This window comes from Phaethon lepturus, unplaced genomic scaffold (assembly GCF_000687285.1).
Source record: "Phaethon lepturus isolate BGI_N335 unplaced genomic scaffold, ASM68728v1 scaffold10754, whole genome shotgun sequence".
NCBI lineage: Eukaryota > Metazoa > Chordata > Aves > Phaethontiformes > Phaethontidae > Phaethon > Phaethon lepturus.
In genome coordinates this window covers 8703-28074 of record NW_010535502.1, presented here as the reverse complement: position 1 = coordinate 28074, position 19372 = coordinate 8703, and the positions used below count along the sequence as shown (strand labels likewise).

At 38.0% G+C, this 19372-nt stretch overlaps 1 protein-coding gene across 1 annotated transcript in view; it reads right to left on the bottom strand.

The window, feature by feature from the left end:
* Nucleotides 1-19114, bottom strand: part of MEI4 (meiosis-specific 4 homolog (S. cerevisiae)) — a gene marked incomplete at both ends in the record, with an annotated part of 31568 nt that extends 12454 nt beyond the window's left edge. Inside the window, 2 exons of the mRNA XM_010285843.1 lie at nt 2107-2666; nt 18866-19114. Of these exons, the coding sequence (XP_010284145.1) occupies nt 2107-2666; nt 18866-19114 (809 nt within the window). The remainder of the gene's footprint in view (nt 1-2106; nt 2667-18865) is intronic.
* Between the last annotated feature and the right edge of the window lie 258 nt (nt 19115-19372).

Below are 19372 nucleotides of genomic sequence, written 5' to 3'. Positions count from 1 at the left end.
TTCCAGATGACAGCTCATAATTAATGGTAATTTTATTTTAAACCTATAATCTTGATATTTCAATCACCACTTGAGTAAACATTGATGATTAAAACTGAAGCATAAAGTGTCCCTGGGAGATATTCTGGTACACAGCACATGAAGAATTAGTTATACAAATTCCTCTACTAATTCCGAATTCTACATATTTATTTCCATATTCAATTCAATTTAAAGAAAAACAAACCTCTAAAAAGAATTTTTCAATAAATCTTTATAAATATCTCAATTACTACACAGATTTCCCCTTTTTTCCCAGAAATATGGAAGCTATCACGATTATTCCTTAAGAATTGGTTTATACAATTTTTAAACTCTTTGAGTCTGTTTGATTGAAGTAAAGGCTGCCGATAGGAATGACTATTAAGTCAATATTTTGGTGGAAGCAAGATATAAAACATCTCATAAAAATCCATCTGTTTCAGAGAAGTTATTCAGAGAAAAGGTGCCACTTGCAAATTATGTAGACATACTACCTCCTTCCTGAATTTCTTAAAGCACTTTGCAGACTTGAAACGTCCTTAATCTATGAGGGTATTTTCTCTCATTTAAGATGTAACACCTCTCACTTAAACTTTGCTTTTCTTTCTGTACTCTTCCCAGGTTCCTCCAATCACCAAGTAATCCCTCTCTGGATAACCTCTTGGTTGCGCTCCTACAATTAACTTTAATTATTTATTAACTTCCCATTCAGATAGAGGGGGGGAACAGGTGGAATCACTGGACATCATCAAATATGAAGAAGTCCTTACTGAGTGCCTGCTCAAGTTTTCTTTGTTCTGTATCCTGTAATCACACAAAAAATAAAAGGAGTCACACCTGCATTACTCTATTCCTAATACCACACAAATGGTATGTATGCTCACATCCTTTCAAAACACTGGCTAGGGACACCTCTAATTAAAAACTAAAGTATCACACCATGGTGACACTGAAATATAAGGCACCCTGGTATTAGAGACACAAGGCTCTAGTCCTGGAAAATCTTCAGTATATGAAGTTTTCCTTCTGAATGCTTTTGTTTTCCTACATCTAACCAAAATACAGGCATATGCCCCTTCTCCCCTAGTTTGATAATGATATTTGTTTGATATTTACATTCTGCGATAAAATACACAATACACAATGAGTGGGACTCATTTTAAATTAAGACAAATAGGTACATCTGTCCACAGGTATAGCAGATGTCTAGACTCTGATTTTGCTAAACCCAACTCTAGAGCTCATCCTAAAATAGGGACCTAGTACCTGGTCAGCATTCTTTAGGCTCCACAGATTAGAGGGATATGATGTTCATTTACTATAATGGTAGTGTAGTTACACACATACGGACACTAAATCGGTACGTCTAAGTTCAAACAATCCCACCATCATGCGTGTTCCAAGTAACTCTAAAAGATGGAATAAAAACCAAAAATCCTAAGACAGACAATGGAATTCATTACTTATGGGAAGTCTTGTGAAGACAGACTAGGGATATTTCAGCTGAATGAGGTAACTAACAAGATGAAGCATGGAACAATGAAAAATTATGAATACAGACAAAATGCAGCTCAGTCCTATTTGCTGTTTGTGCTGGGTACATGCCACTTCTGAATTCTTCACTCATTTGCTGATTTATTTTTTAAACAAATTTGCAAATGTCTAGACTGACGGAGATCTTCTGAAGCAAACCAAGCTATTAAGCTAGGTGCACAAGAAAGAATAAAAAATTGTATAGTCACTACTTTGTGAATATCTACACTATATCTTCATATAGCAAGACAAACAAAGTGGTTTTGTCTCATATTTTCTATAAAGTTGTTTTAAAAACTGTTAAAAAGGCAGATTAAAAGTCCTATACTCAGGAATGGACTAGAAGAACTTGCATGCATGAGCAAGAACTTTTTCAAATGCTTTAGAGTATTTATTGTCTGTATCACAAAAAATAACAATTCAAAAATCTGAGAAGTACTCTTCAAAATCTAGTAAGACAAACTAATACTTTTAAAAGCACATAAAAGCAGGAGAATATTACAGTATGGTATACAAATTGTGTAGGAAAAATGGAAGATGTTTTATACTTACTCTATTGACACTGCTGTTTCTTAAAATAATCTGAATTAGATTTTTCTTAAATTCTTCCAGCTTCTTGAAACACTTCTTCAAAACATGATTAGATAATTTATTATCAGTTATTAAACTGGTCAAAACACAAACTGCTTCAGAAAGAAAATTTGAAACTGGAAATTTAGGACTGTTGTAAAAAACAGTCAGTCCATCAAGCAACTGAGACACTGAATTGCATACAGTGAAAGAATCATTCTCAAGCTCTGTGAAGTCTGCTTGAAGAATTCCTCCTTCTGACAGTTTTCTTATTTCAAGCAGATGTTGCAAAAACTGCACTGGAGCAGTCAGAGATTCTTCCTTGCTAGTACAGCAAAGATTCAATGGGGGAACTCTTTCCAACCAACGTTTAGAAGTGTCAACATTATGCTCGTATTGGTGAAAATCAGAAGCTATGCCTAAAGAATCGAATGCATAGTCATTAGACACATCACATCCAGAGTCTTCTAGCTGGCTTGAGTAACTCATAGGGTTTATACATTCCTGATCCAGAAGAGTTTTGGCAGAGGCATCTGGTTTTCCTGAAACACCAATGTGAAAGTTATGTTTCTGTAATACTTAAATACATGTTTATAGAGAAAGTGTCATATTTCCTTTCTCCTTTTGCTTCCATACAAAAATCACATAACACATATGTATGCTCACTCCCCAAGAACTTCCTCAGACTAGAATTTAGCTGTGAAAGAAGGTGACATTTTAAAATTAAAGTCAAAATTTTCAGAAGGTAGTGTCTATTTGTGAACAAGTTTTTATTCTCATAGTAATATGACCAGCCGTTCTGAGTTTAAAATTCACAATGGTTTTAAGTTTTCACACATTTCATTTATACAGACATCATACGAACAATTTAAGTGGTCATCTATACTCTCATTAATTTCCAGGGAAGGAAATGCATGTAAGTTTCTGGCCCTCCAAACATTTTCACTATTTTTGTTCTCAAGAACTCAGACTACTTTTAAAAGACAGTGAAGGTGTGTTACTATAAATGCGTCAAATAAGATCTCCTTTACTTGTGTTCTTGGTCAGGTAAGGAAGTCTAACAAAGTTGAACGGAACATGACACTTGAGCTGCTTATTATTTAACAAAGAAAAACATTCAGAATAAAAAAATTCTCTGGTCATCACCTATCTCTTATACTGTCTTCTTCAAAGACACACAGACGACATTACAGAAGGTATGCATTGCATTCACAGTATTAAATTATTTTTGTACACCATTCTAGAATCTCTTTCATCCTATTTCACACATTAGATACATTTAAATCAGTGCCTCTGGGCCTAAACTCAGTACTACGTGACAAGACTCCTTGTCTGCTACATGCTACCTATGCCAAAAGATTACAGTCAAAACAAGCCAGAGACATTAGAGCAGTGATGGGGAAGACCAACACACGTAAACATCTCAGCACCACAAGGCAAGGCTAGAACCTCATCTGACCAACTCCTGGCTATGCCCTGCTTACTGGGCCACAGCCAAACTGCTTCTCTTCCCACTGTTAAAAAAACATGGATATACTGTTCATATTTTCCACAAGAATCCAAAGCAATACCATACTCTTTTGCGTTTATATTCTTAAATGAATAAAAACATTTTATAGATGGTTTGGCCTGATGAGAAATAAATGTTATATTTCATGGCAAGGTAAAAAAAAAATCATTTTAAACACAGGAAACATCACCAGGCAGCAATCTACAATCTCCCGTACACTAATGAAACACTACTCAAAAATGTTTATACAGACTTCATTAAATATACAATTTCAAGTACAATTATGACCATTACTTCAGTCTCTGGAAACATACCAGATCATCCAATGGTTGGTATTATTATTCCAGTAAACTGGAAACATGGTTTATTTATTTATTGCTGAGTTTCATACCGTTAACATTCAGACATACTCAAAATTGAAGAGGATTGGTACCAACTGACTCACAATGAAAGGGCTAACTGCAGGGCAATCAACTGATATTTCCAGGAGGTAGGAAAAGTAAGGCTTGTAAGGCCAGCCTAGCATTTTATATATTAACACTGTTCCCAAATGCCCTGCATACTCAAACTTGGAAAGCAAGCAAAGAAGTAAAGCACACCTTCCGTGGTCTGACTAACAAAACCAGGCATCAATCTTTCAATGCTTTTTTGAGCAAAAAACATTCTAGAAGAAAAAAAACTGAAAGTCATTTTTGGTTCTGCTGAAGGAAAGTAAGTCCTTCTACGGAATCCATCTACTGTGAATTTCCTTATGTGGATATTTTGTTCCTGTTTTTAATCATTAATCCCATAGGTAAATATGAAAATTGCTCATGAGGATGTAGCACCAGGAGTCAAAGAAGCAAAACAAGAACTATATGCAAAAAAAACCCAAAAACGTATTTTGATGACTCTCTTGTTGAAGGGAAAAAAATATCAGAGGTGAAAAAAAGGAGAAGGAAAGAGAAGAAAGGAATAATACCACAATATCCGTAGGAACCAAACTTAAGACCATACCCAAATAAAACTGTTAGCAGCATAGCAGAGCTCTGCCATATACAAGGAAACACTCCTACCAGTAGGAGACAGTGTTGCATTTGTGCTTAGGTTGAGGTATCAAAATCCTGTCCCATGATGAGCTTCCAGAAAACCCCGTTATAGTACGTCCCCAAAAGCAGCATATTTCCAGTTCAACAAATAATAGAAAATGCTTTAAAAATGTTGAGTCATTGATATGTTCTAGTTATTTGGGGAGGAGGTGGAAGTTAACTTTAAAAAAAAAAAAATTAAAAAATCACCCACCAGGAAATACTCATTATTTCCCTCAAAATGTCTAGAAACAGCTTATAATTTCTTTAATTCTTGAAGGAAGGTAAACTAATCACTTTGTACTTACCTACTATTTAAATAAGAAAGCAGTCTTGATGTCCATACCATGTGGTTATCAAGTACAAAAAAAAAAAAAGGAATAGCATTAAGCCTGCCTCACACTAACAATCATATTTAATACACTGGAACAAGAAATACAATAAGTCAGTGCACATTATAAACTAACCACAGAATTGTACAATGCCTTTAGATAGGTAATGAAATACCTGGTCATGAGCAATTTTATAGCCTCCTTAAATACATCACATCAGATTCAGGAAATATTTAAACTCCTAATTCCTGTTTAGGACATTAGTTCCTTACTACATGAAGATCCTGAGCTGAAGCATACTGTGCTCTGCAAACAAAGCAAGATATGATCACAAGAACAGCCTTGTGGTGCAAAGGCTGAAGACCTGGCATCCCTCTACACATATCCACCACGCAGAAAGCATCTGGCCTGAAAATCAGCAGTCATTCAAGGGACAAGGGGGTGACTCGCATGCTGCATACAGTATGTAAGCACGGTTTGTAGGCCCTTCCATGAAGTGTAAGAACTCTCAAATCCACACACTGCTGTGGGACCACAGAACACAGAGGCTTTTATCAGGGGAGTGGGATGCCAATCATTCTTATGATTAGAGAATGGGGAGTCTTCAGCTAGTCCTGAGGAAGCAGAGCTCTGTCAAACAGCAAAGTCCACCCCATCTCCCAAATGAATTCTGTCACTTCTGAATAGTAACCTTAATACAGACACCAAGACTCAATTCAGGGACAAGAAAAGGAGGAGAAAGAGCCAGTTGCTTCATCAGGACAGGAAAACACCTTTTGTCTCCCAAGTGCCTGTTGCAAGCAGTATGGTCATAAGGATTCTCAGAGCTGTGAAGAGACAAGGGAACGACGCAGCTTGTAGTCCTACCCAACACAGAGTAAGAGAGGCAGCATTTGTAATATCCATGTAGCGGGAGCAGCAGTGGTGGAAGATGCTTTCTCAGATACCTGCGCTACTGGCTGCCACACACCAGAGTGTCTGAATGAGGAAGGCCACATGCCATATGTAGTTCAAAATTTAAGAACTGAAGCAGGGTCCTCAAGTGATGAAATTTCTGTGGAATCATAAAACGGCCTTCAAGTCTTTTGAAAAACTTAATATACCTGCAAGTTACACCACCAACAGGGATTGCAGAACAGAAAATGGGCTTGAAGGTGGCAGATAAAAGAAACAACGTGAAGAGATTATTTAAATTCTTGAAATTTTCATTGAAAAAATTACTTCCATTTCAAGCATTAGGCATTGTGTATATTCTCTCACTTTGTGAGAACACACAAGGATTACAATTTGAAAAATCAAAACCAATGACACCAGACATAGCTAATAAGCTCTCTTAAAACTCAGTTACAATTGACAGGCTCAGTTCCATGTCTAAAAAAAAAAAAAAGGACAATTAAAAATGAAATGATCTTAGAAACCTTTGATGGTACTCCATTCTGCTTTCCAAGTAGGTGCTCAGTCAATACCTTCTTGTCCTGGTTTCAGCTGGGATGGAGTTGTTGTTTTTTCCCAATAGCTGGTATAGTGCTGTGCTTTGGAGTTGGTATGAGAATAATGTTGATAACACACTGAAGTTTTTAGTATAAGCACTACCACTACTTCACAACAACTAAGTCAAGGACTTTTCAGATTCCCACGCTCTGCCAGCAAGGAAGTGCAAAAGAAGCTGGGAGGGGGCACAGCAGGACAGCTGACCCAGGCTGGCCAAAGGGATATTCCATACCATATAACATCATGCTCAGTATAGAAACTGGAGTTGACCCGGGGTGGGGGGAAATCACTGCTCGGGGAAAGGCTATCGATCACCAGGTGGTGAGCAATTCACAGAATCACAGAATCGTTAAGGTTAGAAAAGACCTTTAAGATCATCAAGTCCAACCATTAATCCAGCACCACCATGCCCACTAAACCATGTCCTGCAGTGCCACATATACATGTTTTTTGAATACTTCTAGTGATGGTGACTCCACCATCTCCTTGGGCAGCCTGTTCCAATGTTTGACCACCCTCTCAGTAAAGAAATTCTTCCTAATTTCTAGTCTAAAGCTCCCCTGGCACAACTTGAGGCCATTTCCTCTCGTCCTATCGCTGGTTACTTGGGAGAAGAGACCAACACCCACCTCGCCACAACCCTCTTTCAGGTAGTTGTAGAGAGTGATAACGTCTCCCCTCAGCCTCCTCCAGACCAAACCACCCCAGTTCCCTCAGCCGCTCCTCATAAGAGTTGTGCTCTAGACCCTTCACCAGCTTCGCTGGCCTTCTCTGGACATGCTCCAGCAACTCAGTGTCTGTCTTGTAGTGAGGGGCCCAATATATTAACAGAAAGTTTAGATTCTGCTGGATAAGAGTCAAATTTCATTTCTGCTACAAAGTGGGATTTCATTATGAAGCAGGTTGTCAGGCATCTGAATTAAATACAGACACAAAAAATATATTCACAGTATGCAGAACATATCATTACCTCTAACTGTCACATTCTGGACCACTGTCGCCACCTGTTGTATTCCTCCGCTGTTAGTTTCAGCATCTCTGGTGTGGAAGCCAAGGAACTTTAGGCCCAGTATTTCTGGAGCTTCTTTCATTCCTTACTTTGGTTAGAGGTACATTTTTCAGATGGAATACTCACAGGTGGAAGAGATAATTTATTATGTTACTAGTAGAAATTGAATGACTATTCATAACCTTGAAGCAATAGCTCTTGCTACCATTTTCCTCTACAATCTTTTCGGATAATTTCTCTTGATGACCCTATTGTATAAACCTTTTTGATGGAAACATCCATCACTCATCACTTATTAATGTGTTTAACATTAAAACATTAAAGACGTTATTAAAGACATTTAAAAAAATAAACCAAAACAAGCTATTTTCCCTAGTAATTAATTAGAATCTATTTAAATCTTAAAACATTGCAAGTTTATTAAGGGTGGTGCATGTCCTGCAATGTGACGTGATAGTATTGACTTTACGAGCATTTTCCAGTCTATAGTAGTCCAACTGGTTTTAATTTTAAGCTGAAATTTCACTGTATTAGAACCTTAAAAATATAATGCACTCCTAAACATGTACTTCAGAATTCATGTAGATGCAATTCCTTATGCATAAATGGCACCAGTGATCCTATTAAATATTTACATTGCATAAAACATGTCAGAATTTGGCCTTAGATTTGATAAGCACACTGAGCATGTTTTTCAGTGCAGGAAGGGACAAATATTTTTAATGAACACCTAATACAATGCTATCTTACAAGTATCGTCCAATACCGTCACTAACAAATGATCACATATATTTTCAGTAACACAAGAATTATTATGTGTTAACACGAAAACATGAGAATAGCGTGGGGTTTGTGTTTGGGGGGGGGGGGGTGTTTTGTTTTTTTCCAAAACGAGAAGTCTGGATTACCTCCTAAGTGTATGATGCTTAGAATTTCAGATAGTTGCTTTGACTTACTGTGATGTGTAGAAGTAGCTTAAGGCTAAGACATATGCAAGATAAGAAATGTTTCCCATCCTTAGTTCTTCTTAATAACAAAACTGAAGACAATGCAAACACACTTTCTATTTAAAAATACTTTTTGATGATTAGTTTTGAATTAGCCGTTTTAGGGACTGGAGTCTGATACCTTAGTGGCTTAATAACTGTCTTCAAAAGGAAAGTCAAAATATTCTGACAAGTTTGTCCTCTCTATAGCAAATGTAGCTCAACTGCTGCATTGGGCACCACCTGTGCTTGTACATTCCTTTGTCAGTATTATTATCATCATCATTGTTGTTTCCTCCTCTCTTGCTGTCCTATTAAACTGTTTTTATCTCAACCCACAAGTTTTTTCCGATTCTCTCCCCCATCCCACCCCGGCGGGGGAGTGAGAGAGCGGCTGTGTGGTGCTTAATTGCTGGCTGGGGCTAAACCACACCACTTCTAAAAGGACATGAAAACTTCTGTGAAACTATTCATATTTTCATCCTATTGTGTTCACTTCTCCACTTCTGCATTTTTCAGGACTCTGTTATTCTTAGTTTAATCTTCATTGATTTGTTTGTTACAAGTGCACTTTCCATGAATCAAGTTTATTCTCTTCTTTAAAAAGAAAAAAAAAAATCTCCTCACACATATTAACTGTTTTCTTTACCTTTTCTTCATTTGTAAGCCTGTCTCTATTCTGCTGTTTTCATTACTAACCAAGCTGGCTGCTTGAGAAAAAACACCTGTCTCCTCCCTCATGAACTTCTATGTGTTTAGCACACCACTGTTGCCCTGATCTGGAACCAAGCCAAACTTCTGTATATATCAAAGCACAGAAATACTGTCTCACATATTTGAACATTTTGAAAAAATAATGAAACAATAATAAAAAGCTTCGTGGATTCTCCAAATGATGACATTTTAGAAGCCGTGTATCCAACACTTTGCTTCTGCATTTCCATGCTTTTTTTATAATCAGCTTGCAAAAGAAAGCTGTTCTGTTTAAAGCTAAGGTATTTCATGCTGACATACTTTGTCCCATTTAGGAATAATTTCACAGAAATTAATATAGGACCAAGTATCTAAAATTCTCAAATTAATTGTTAAATGCCAGGATTTAAATGTTTGTTGGAAGACTTAGAAGCATATACTTCAATTTGTTAGGGATTTTGCTTACATTCTGAATTCTAAATGTTTACATGCTTTAAGAACTGCGAAGGATTTTGAGGGTATAAACATTCATTTTTAGGGGATTACTGCAGAAGACAGCACAAATCTTCCATAGTTCAAGTCAAATAAAGAATCCTTGCAGCAAAGATATGGAAGGATCAATAATCAGGTGACAAACATACAAACTTGGGTCAGTTAATGCTCATGAAGCACCTTCTACAACAAAAGATCTAACATATGCTTTATAATAATGACCATCTCAATGAGATGACTGAAATCTGAGTTCTAAGCTAGATAGGGGATATTTCAAGATATTAAGTGAATTAATGTTAGCTGTGAAGACTAGCTGTTTGAACTGTTAGTACTGAACTGGAAATCCTGTCTTATTGAAAATGCTTTGCATCATCAAACAAACTGAGCTTCGTTAAGAGACAAGAAGTATCAGTCAATGCAGACAACAGTGATCTGGGAGCAACTGTAATGAGCTGAAGGCTGAAATGAGGTGGAGTCCCTAGGAAAGCAGCTACAGTGTGCATTCCTAAAAACGCCTCTTTTCTTGAATACAGCATGGTAAAAATATTTGGCTTTTGTGCTTATATACCCAGAAGCCCACAAACAAACATCTGCTTGACGAACTCAAATCCAAGTTTGAATTAGGTTAAGGTTGCCCAAAGAGGTTGTGGAATCCCATTCTTAGAGATAATCAGAAGCTGTCTGGACATGGTCCTGCACAACTGGCTCTAGGTAGCCATGCCTGACAAAGGGGTTGGACAAGATGACCTCCTGTGGTCCCTTCCTACCTCAACCATTCTGTGATTCTGTATTTCCAGAGAAAAATTTGACTGCTCCTTATCTCCCCACAGTAGACTTATGGGCAAGAGGATCCTAATTGCCACGTCCATGCTTCTTAACTAGTTTTTAACATGCTTATACATCATACATTTAACAAACTTACACATTTAGCTTTCCCCAAAACTATCATTCTGTTACCCAGAAGAAAGGAAATTAATCTATACTATATGATAAATCCCACTTGCTTTTATGAACCTTATTCACAAAAATCACTATGCATGTTTATAGGAACTTGATCTATACAGGGAATTTATAAAATAATAACAAACCCTTTCTCTTGTTGGGACAATTGGGTTGGTTTTGACTCTGAATGGGTTCCTTGTACAGAAACCTAGAAAGAAAAGGATGCTTCTTGGGTCCCTTAGCCCCATGTATGTGCTTAGAACAGCTGTAGCAATGCCATCTGATAAGACAGACAGCATCTGTTTTCAAAGGAAGAAAGTTTCCACAACCAAAACAGACCTGCTATCCATGGAAGGAGCAGTACTCTGAGATTTCAATGAATCATTACACTCCAGCTGGTGCTTTTTCCAGATTGCAAATTAACTTATTTAATTATCCTGAAAAGGCCTCAGCTTTCATAAAGTTCCCCATTGTGTCACTACAGTTATGGGGAACAGATTTATCTCATCATCATATTCCAAAAGCCACATTCCCATAAATCTGTGATAAACACATTTTAACTCCATTTTTGTCATCTCGCATATCTGTTCTCAATTCCCTGCTCCCCTCCTAAAAAATAAGATACTTTTTATGTTGTGAGACATTACTTGCAATGCTGCCTACTTGCATTAGTACCACAGGTAGAAGCATGGGAGTACACTAGTACACTTAAGATGTCAAAATGACAGCTCATTTTTGAAGTACTGTCTGTCTGACACCATCATACCTTACAGAAAATGCTGAGACGAAACTTAGTTAGACTGGGCTGCCCTTATGGATCTGTATGGAGAGAAGGCCACCTTTTCAGGTTGGGGGAATAAGGTGAGGGCAGATGAAGGGAGGTACAATCTCCATGCAGAAACATCACATCCCTAAGCACCAGACAAAAATAATCAGATCTGTTTTCTGTGGCAACATCCAACTAAGTGTTGACTGCTGCCCAATGGGGAATCCTCTCACCTTGGAAAAAGGAAGCTAGAAAAAGAAAGAAGCCAAAGATACCCCTCAGAGGCTGACAATTCTCTGCAACTGTTGTTGTTTTGCATTCTTTGCTTCCTGCCAAATACCAAGGGGGAAAATGTGGTGACAGGACATAGCAATCTATAACAGCAGCTCATTCAAACATACTGACCTGAAGAAAGAGCTTTTACATAAACACACTATGGTAACTTGGAAATTCTAGTCTATATTCCTCTACTTACTACCATGCCATAGGAATTAAAATCCTTGATAAGTGCTATTCAGGCCAGCTGTAAACATCTCACACCATTTCAACTTCTTTCTGAGGAGGGAAGTAATTTCTCCTAATAGACTAGTATGTTTTTATCATTATTATTCAGTCTGATTTGGACTTCTGCTCCCTGCACTAATGAGAAAGATTCCTTTACGAGGCTGCAGACAACAGAATCACTGAGGAATTGGCATACGTTTTTGTCTGATTTTTCTGAATTAATCTGATTGGTTTCTCTCTGAAAATGAGCTTTAAAAAAAAAATCTATTTTCAATTATGTTCCCCTACTGCTTCTTTTAATGTAAGCAGTCAGAGGAAACATCACAAGTTATTTAAGTCATGGAGGAGAGTTTTTCCCTTTCAGAGGTTTCAAATCAAATTATTCAGAAGAGATTTTGACTGGCTATCACTTTTTCTGCTCTCATCAAAGTAGGACTTACCTGATCCCTCCTTTGCCTACTGAGGAAATGTTGCAGCTTTAAGTTGAGCACCTGAGCTTCTGCCTCTCCCTACTGAGCAAGAAACACACAAGCCATGACTTACAGGGAAGTGGAAAAGGAAAAGGTTGCTGAATTCTGTGGCCTAAAACAAGGCTGCTGGTAAACTGGAGTTGTGTATCATTTTATAATCAGTTTTACTCCATCTGATACACTGGTTGGTTTCAATTCTATATGCTTCTGCTTTTGCAGCAAGTCTGAGCATCCAGCAAGGAGAAAGGAGACTGAAGAGTCTACATTCACACTGATCTACAAAGGAAATCACTCCCTTTTTCCACAGGTACAACTAAATGCCTCAAGAAACACTCTAAGCTAAGGAGTGAAGAAGGAGATGTAAAATTTTTTTTTTGTCTCTGGCTCCTTTTCCCTAAAGAGGTACAAGTTGCTTCAAATGCCTTGACACAGGAAACAGAGTTTAAGGGACAGTATCCTGAAAAGTCAAACACAGCCTTAGGACAGTTAAAAATCAGACATCCATGTTAATCACATTCTGACTCAGAGTTCAGACACAGACACTCTCTGGTAGGATGGGCTGGCAGCCATATGCTACTGTGGAGGCTAAGAACACAAGAGGGGACTTCAGGGCATAGCAGATGAAGTTCTACTTTAAATGATCTATAAAAGGAAGAATAAACTAAGCCTAAAAAAGCAGGGGGGGAAATCTGATTTTTTTTTTTTTTTTTAATTAGAGGATCAAGCAGTTTAGTAAATTCCTATCCACTGCATAAGAAGGGAATAACATGAACCAAGATTGAACATGGAGCTAAGGAAGACAGAATACATACTCAATACAAGTTTAGCTAAAAATATACCCTGGATAACTGATTTGGAACCCTTCAAGAGTATTGGCCTAAAGCAACTAAGGCAATAAACATCTATCCTCTAAATTGTCATTCCTGAAATACATACTTGGCAAAAAAGGCTAGAGGATTGTATTTTTACCTTCTTAGGTTGGAGTAACAGCTGCAGGCTTTTCAAATCTCTTTAACAGAGGCTGCCAAGAAACAATATGATTGTAGATTTGATGAGCTGATAACAGCTAAGGAATTTGTCTTAGACGACAGGTGCTTCAATCCATTAATCTATCAATTCATCAATGCTTTGTTAGACCCTTTGTCTTTTCATGTAGCTCCAAAGCAAAGTGACAACAGAATGCTCAAGTATTTTATATTCTTACTCTTGGAATAACACCAATGAGTTTCTCTCCTCCTCTGTGAAATTTCAATCTGAATCAAAGAGAGGTAAGAAACTTTGCTTAATACGAAATTTGATTTTTTTTCTACCCATGGGCATAGTTGTCAGGACAATACTGGCAAGATGAAAAATAATGAACAGACAATTACAAAAAGATTTGCTTCTCCTCCTCCCTGGATGGCTGACGTACAGCCAAAATCAGCACCATGTAAAAGGAATACCAGTGTTTATGTGTTCAGAAAGACAGCTGCACATTAAATCAAATAAGGAACTTCCAGACACATCACAGTCAGTGAATATATACCACAGCAATTTTATAAACAATACATTAAACTGTAACAACTCATACTCCCAAACAGTTTACCTGTAGCAAAGCATGCTCCTCCCCCTTAGCAAGGAAACGCAAACTTTATTTTAGGGTCTCTGAGGACAAAGAACTAGTCAAGTGGGACATAAATAATTTAGACAACATATCTTTAAAAATAGATACTTCGTTCTTTCTCCTTCATGTGCTTGTGCATCCATACTGTGCGCAACTTTATGTGGAGAAAGAAAACAGGCATCACAGCTTCAAAGAGCTCACAAATTTCTCACGTCAGGGAAATAAAACTTCATGGGCAGCCTCTAATCATTCCTGAAGCCTCTGAAACCTACTATTATTAATACAAACAGTAGGTGAGTGTAAGGGATGTCCAACTGTAAGGGATCACCTGGCTAGACCCGTTTCAGAGGCACCATGGTAAGAACCGAGGCCTGAGTGGTGCCTTCAGTAACCCCTTAACAAATGCCCTGAGCACTATTCCACCACTATTCGGCAATGTCCTGGTTTCAGCCAGGATAGAGCTGGTTTTCTTCACAGAAGCTAGTGTGAGACTGTGTTTTGGATTTGGGATGAGAAACTGTTGATAATGTGCTGATGTTTTGGGTTGTTGCTAAGCAGTCAAGGACAGTCCAGCTTCTTGTGCTGCCCTGCTAGCAAGGAGGCTGGGGGTGCACGGGGAGCTGGGAGGGGACACAGCCGGGACAGCTGACCCAGGCTGGCCAAAGAGATATTCCATACCATACGACGTCATGCCCAGTACATAAACTGGAGTTGGCCGGGGGGTGGAAATTGCTGCTCGGGGACCGGCTGTTGATCACGGGGTGGTGAGCAATTGCTGTACTGGGGATCACTTGTTCTTGTACATTCCTTTGTTGGTATTATCATTGTTGTTTCATTCTCTCTTTCTGTCCTATTAAACTGTGTTTATCTCAACCCACGAGGTTTTTTTTTCCTAATTCTCTCCCCGGTCCCACTGTGGGAGGGGGAGTGAGTGAGCAGCTGCATGGTGCTTAGTTGCTGGCACCAAATATGATGTTCATTTTAAAATGAAAACATGCAAAGTTTAAAAATCTATCAGCTTCAAAGACCCTTAATTTGAAAAAGATCCATGTCATTGACCTTCAAATGTTGATGTATCCACTCAGACGAGTCCTACCCCACCCATCAAATCAGGAGATAAAACCCATAAGGTTTGGGCAGAAAGGGGTGCCGTCTTTCCAACGATACAGCTGGCCTGTGGGAGATTCTCTCGCCCCTTGTGCAGGACGCTGTACAAGGAAACTTCCCAGGGATCGAGAGGCCTTACCTGAGAGAGGGTAAGTGATTACGAAACATACGTATGGTATTTGGCATGCTTTAAGATTGTGATTAGTGCACTCTGTTCAAAGTATTAATATCTAGTGCGCCTGTGGTTTAGAATTGCAATAGTGCATTCTTCCGTTGTATTCATAAAAACCTGCACTAGTGGCGTATTGGACCTGTGAGTGAAGTTCAAATATATTGTTATTAGACCTGTAAGTGAAGTTCAAATAAATTGTTAATTTGAGCCTTACAGTGAAGTCTAATTTGAACCTCACAGTGAAGTCTCTCACCGTCACAGCGGGAGAGGAAAGCTCTCACACTCAGAATGCAGAGCTGTGAAGATACAGCTGCAAAGTGAACCTTACTGAAGGACTTGAACTCTTCAGCTGCCAATAGGCAGCAGCAGACACAAATGCAGGATCTGATTCTTACTGCATGAGATTTTCCAGTGGTGGCTTTTGTGAAACCCTGGTATTCTTCCTTCTATATGGAGTTGTTAAGCAGAACACAAGCAAGCAAAAAAAAAAAAAAAAAACCCAAAAAATCAAACCCTCAGCTTTTCAAGAGGTTGCATTATTAAGCAGAACACCAACTCAAAAAAAAAGTCTGGATAAACAAGTGGAGGAGGAAAAGATCCACGGTATTTGTAGATTACTTGGCCCTAAGAACAAGCCCAGTTATCCTTGGTCCTAAAGAGAACTTTTCTGGTGTGATATTAGGTAGTAAACTTGGGCAATATACCATCAACAAAAAACCACAATGGCTTGATGGATCTATAGTAGCCTTCAGGTGAACAGGATGGAGCACCACTTATAGCACTTTTCCTCTCAAGAAGGTACAAGGAGCTTGAATCTATCTCAATAGTAGCCACCCTTTAGCTTCTAATCTCCATGGGCTTGAAAAATCTCAAAACAGGCACAACACACAAGAGAGGACTTTTTTTATTTCCCAGAGCAGAAGATGTCAGTGGTAGAGTGGCCTCTATTTCTGGTTGACTTTGCTTCTACAACCACCTTCCTTTAAATGCCAACCACAGGTGTTCTGCTCTTAATACATATCATCTACTGGATCACCAGAAGAGTGCACAGATCTCACCAACAGATACCTCATCAGGTATCAGTAACAATCTTTCTTTACTCAAACACAAGAGACTGAGCATTTGTCTTCAATGTGACTGTAACCACGAATGCTCACTCAGCAATTTTATCTGTCTGATGAAAAACATCTTCTTTCCAAAATAACATATGACTCAAATGCATTGATCCATTATCAGAAGAGTTCATATGTCATGCCAAGGTTTTTGGGAGGGAGGAAACAGTAAAAAGAAAGAAATATAACAAAAAATGGCCGTCTCAAAGTTAGACTCCAGGAGCTCAAAAGCGTCCTTTCAAAGTTAAGGAAAACCTGTACGAAGAAATAGAAATTATGATACAGTTCAGATTTTCCACATATTCTTGCTCTTTTACATGCAAGTGGTTAAGAGAAACTGAAGGTGAAGACTATGCCCTACTTTTCTGGGACAGCATGTGATGCAGGTGGAGCTGATGTGAACTCCCATCAATACTTCAAATGGTGAAATGTCTTCTGCCCAAAAGGTTTATCAGCAGTTTATCAACATAAATATAAACAAACATCTGAAGGGAAAAGCAGCTGCACACTAATCCTTCAAATTAGTAGGGTGAAGCTGAAGGAATATAGAAGGATTATAGGTACCACACACTCATCTCCATTATTTAGGATTCCATTAGCTAAACATAGACTGAAATTAAAGCTTAGTTTGACTGAAAAAATGAGACTTGGTTACCTACCCAAGGTATGTTTGAACAGATTGCTGCGACCATAAAAAATGAAGAGCTATCTATGAAGAACAGCTTACTGAAGTAAGATTTGGGAATCATGGGACTTTTTCTAAGCCAGTCAGCCTATTGCTAGCCAAATGGAGAGGGACGTCTTTTGTGGTCAATTCACCATATCCATATTAGTGAATATCGCAATGGCTCAAGTGAACCATGAACTGTACAGTAAGCATGCTATTTCCCTGTACAGATAATGAAGAAAGCACAGAAAATTTAGTGCAGCTGTAAACATCTAAAATAAGACAAGGTTTACCACATTTTAGGTCTGTGAACAAACTTCACTGTGACTATGGCAATGGAAATTAACATCCTTTGGAAGAGGTGTTATTCACCAGGGACAGTTGCTTTTGTCTGCCCATCTCAACTAAAAGAGCTCACTTTGGCAAGTGAGATATCAGTATTGCTCAGTTCAACAGCTTGGGGTAAAGAATCTTTAAAAAGTTAAGACTTGGAACACAGAAGTTGCAGATGAATTGATTTCATTTCTAGTGTTTGATATGTTCTGCTTAATCCATAATCAGAATATCCTCTCCAGACATTAGATGTTAATAAATCTCTCCAGATGATATGCATCATATGCAATCAGTTCTTTACAACATTAAGACACCTGTTGCAAACAGCAGCTTGAAAGTTACTTTTACTCTTAAATACATTTCATGTTTGGAATAGTTTGCAGAGAACAGACACACAAAAAATAACTAAGTGTGAATAGTCCTTAAATCACTTCTCTAGAGAGAAAGGTCTATTACAGGAAAAAAAGAAATCATTAGAGCTTCTAGCTGAAGTCTAATACAACCCTACTATCAGTCAAAGTCAGCATCGAGAAATCTTTTCACAAGGCAATAAAGAAGCTAACATTTCACTACAAAAGCATTCCAGTAAAGCCTCACTGAGTTTTCTATCAGGGAACCTTGTAAAAATCTCAAGTCATACAGCAACTAGCTAGACGGTTTGATTTTGGAGATTCCCTCAACAGTGAACTGTTTCTACCCTTCAGCCCTGAGCGTTTTGACCTCCATCTCCCAGAAGGAATATCTCCCCAGAGCCCGGAGACATCCTCCACTGCCTGATTTCCAAGCTCATCTTGTGCCATTGATATCTCAGAGTGAGAATGACTCATTCCACATGCACAAGTCAGAAAAACAGTAGTTTGAACTCTTTTTTTTCTTTTTTTTCATATTCTTTTTTTTCTTCATATTCTTTAACTAACAGCTTTCCTGAATCCTACAATATCAAATTCACAATATTTTATCATATGTCATCATAAACACTGACAGCATCCACAGGCTAAATACATTAACAGACATAGTAGGCATACAGTCCTTTGTCTGCCCAACCTTCTCATTATACACATTAGGGATTCATGCTTTCAACACATTAGGCTTAAATTCTGATTTTAAGCATCTTTAAAGTGGTAAAAAAATATGCAATATGTCTTTACTTAGAAATGTAAATAGGGTTCATCAATATTCTTACAAACCGGAATCTCCAAGGTTACCGAGTAACACTTTGCATTGACAATTTTGTCTGTAAATTATTCTGTATGATACGTATTGATTCTGAAGGTTCAAAAGGTAAGTTCTGTGTAAGCAGCAGATTCTCAAGCTCAGTCCCATCACAAATGAATTAAGTGTTCTACTACATCAGGGCTCTGGGAATAATAGATACGAGAGTCCTCAGTGTACAGCTTTCTAGGTACAAGAAATGGTGCAGGGAACACAAAAGCTGTTTGTTTCCTTGCTACTGCAACATAGTCAGAAATTATTTCAGAAACTTACCATTTTCCAAGCAGAATCTCGGGCAGATCTTGTTCAAAAGAAGTTCCTGACGTAATCGAAGAACTTCAGCTTCCAGCGCTTCAACTTTCGATTTCCATCCAAAATCTTGTTCAGATACGATTTTGGCAAGGTGTTCAGTGTATTCTTTGCAACTCTTCCCTGATGGTTTTGAGTGGATAATTGCAAAAGCCAATGCTAGTTTTGATATTTTCAGAAACCAAACTTGTTTTTCTCTTCCACCATTGATTTCTATTACATTAGAAAAACAGAAAACAAAAAAGTAACTTCACTATGACTCTAATAGGCAAATTATGCACAGTATTTTCTTGGCTTTGAAAACTGTTCAACAGTGAGATCAATTATTTTGTTTCCAGTGCATTCCTAAATCATCAATAAAAAGAGTAAAAATATAAGCATCCGTGCGCAATTTGAGAATAAAACATACATGAGCTGCACTCTAGCTATAATAAAATTCAGGCAGTTTTTGAGAATAATTATGGTATCAAT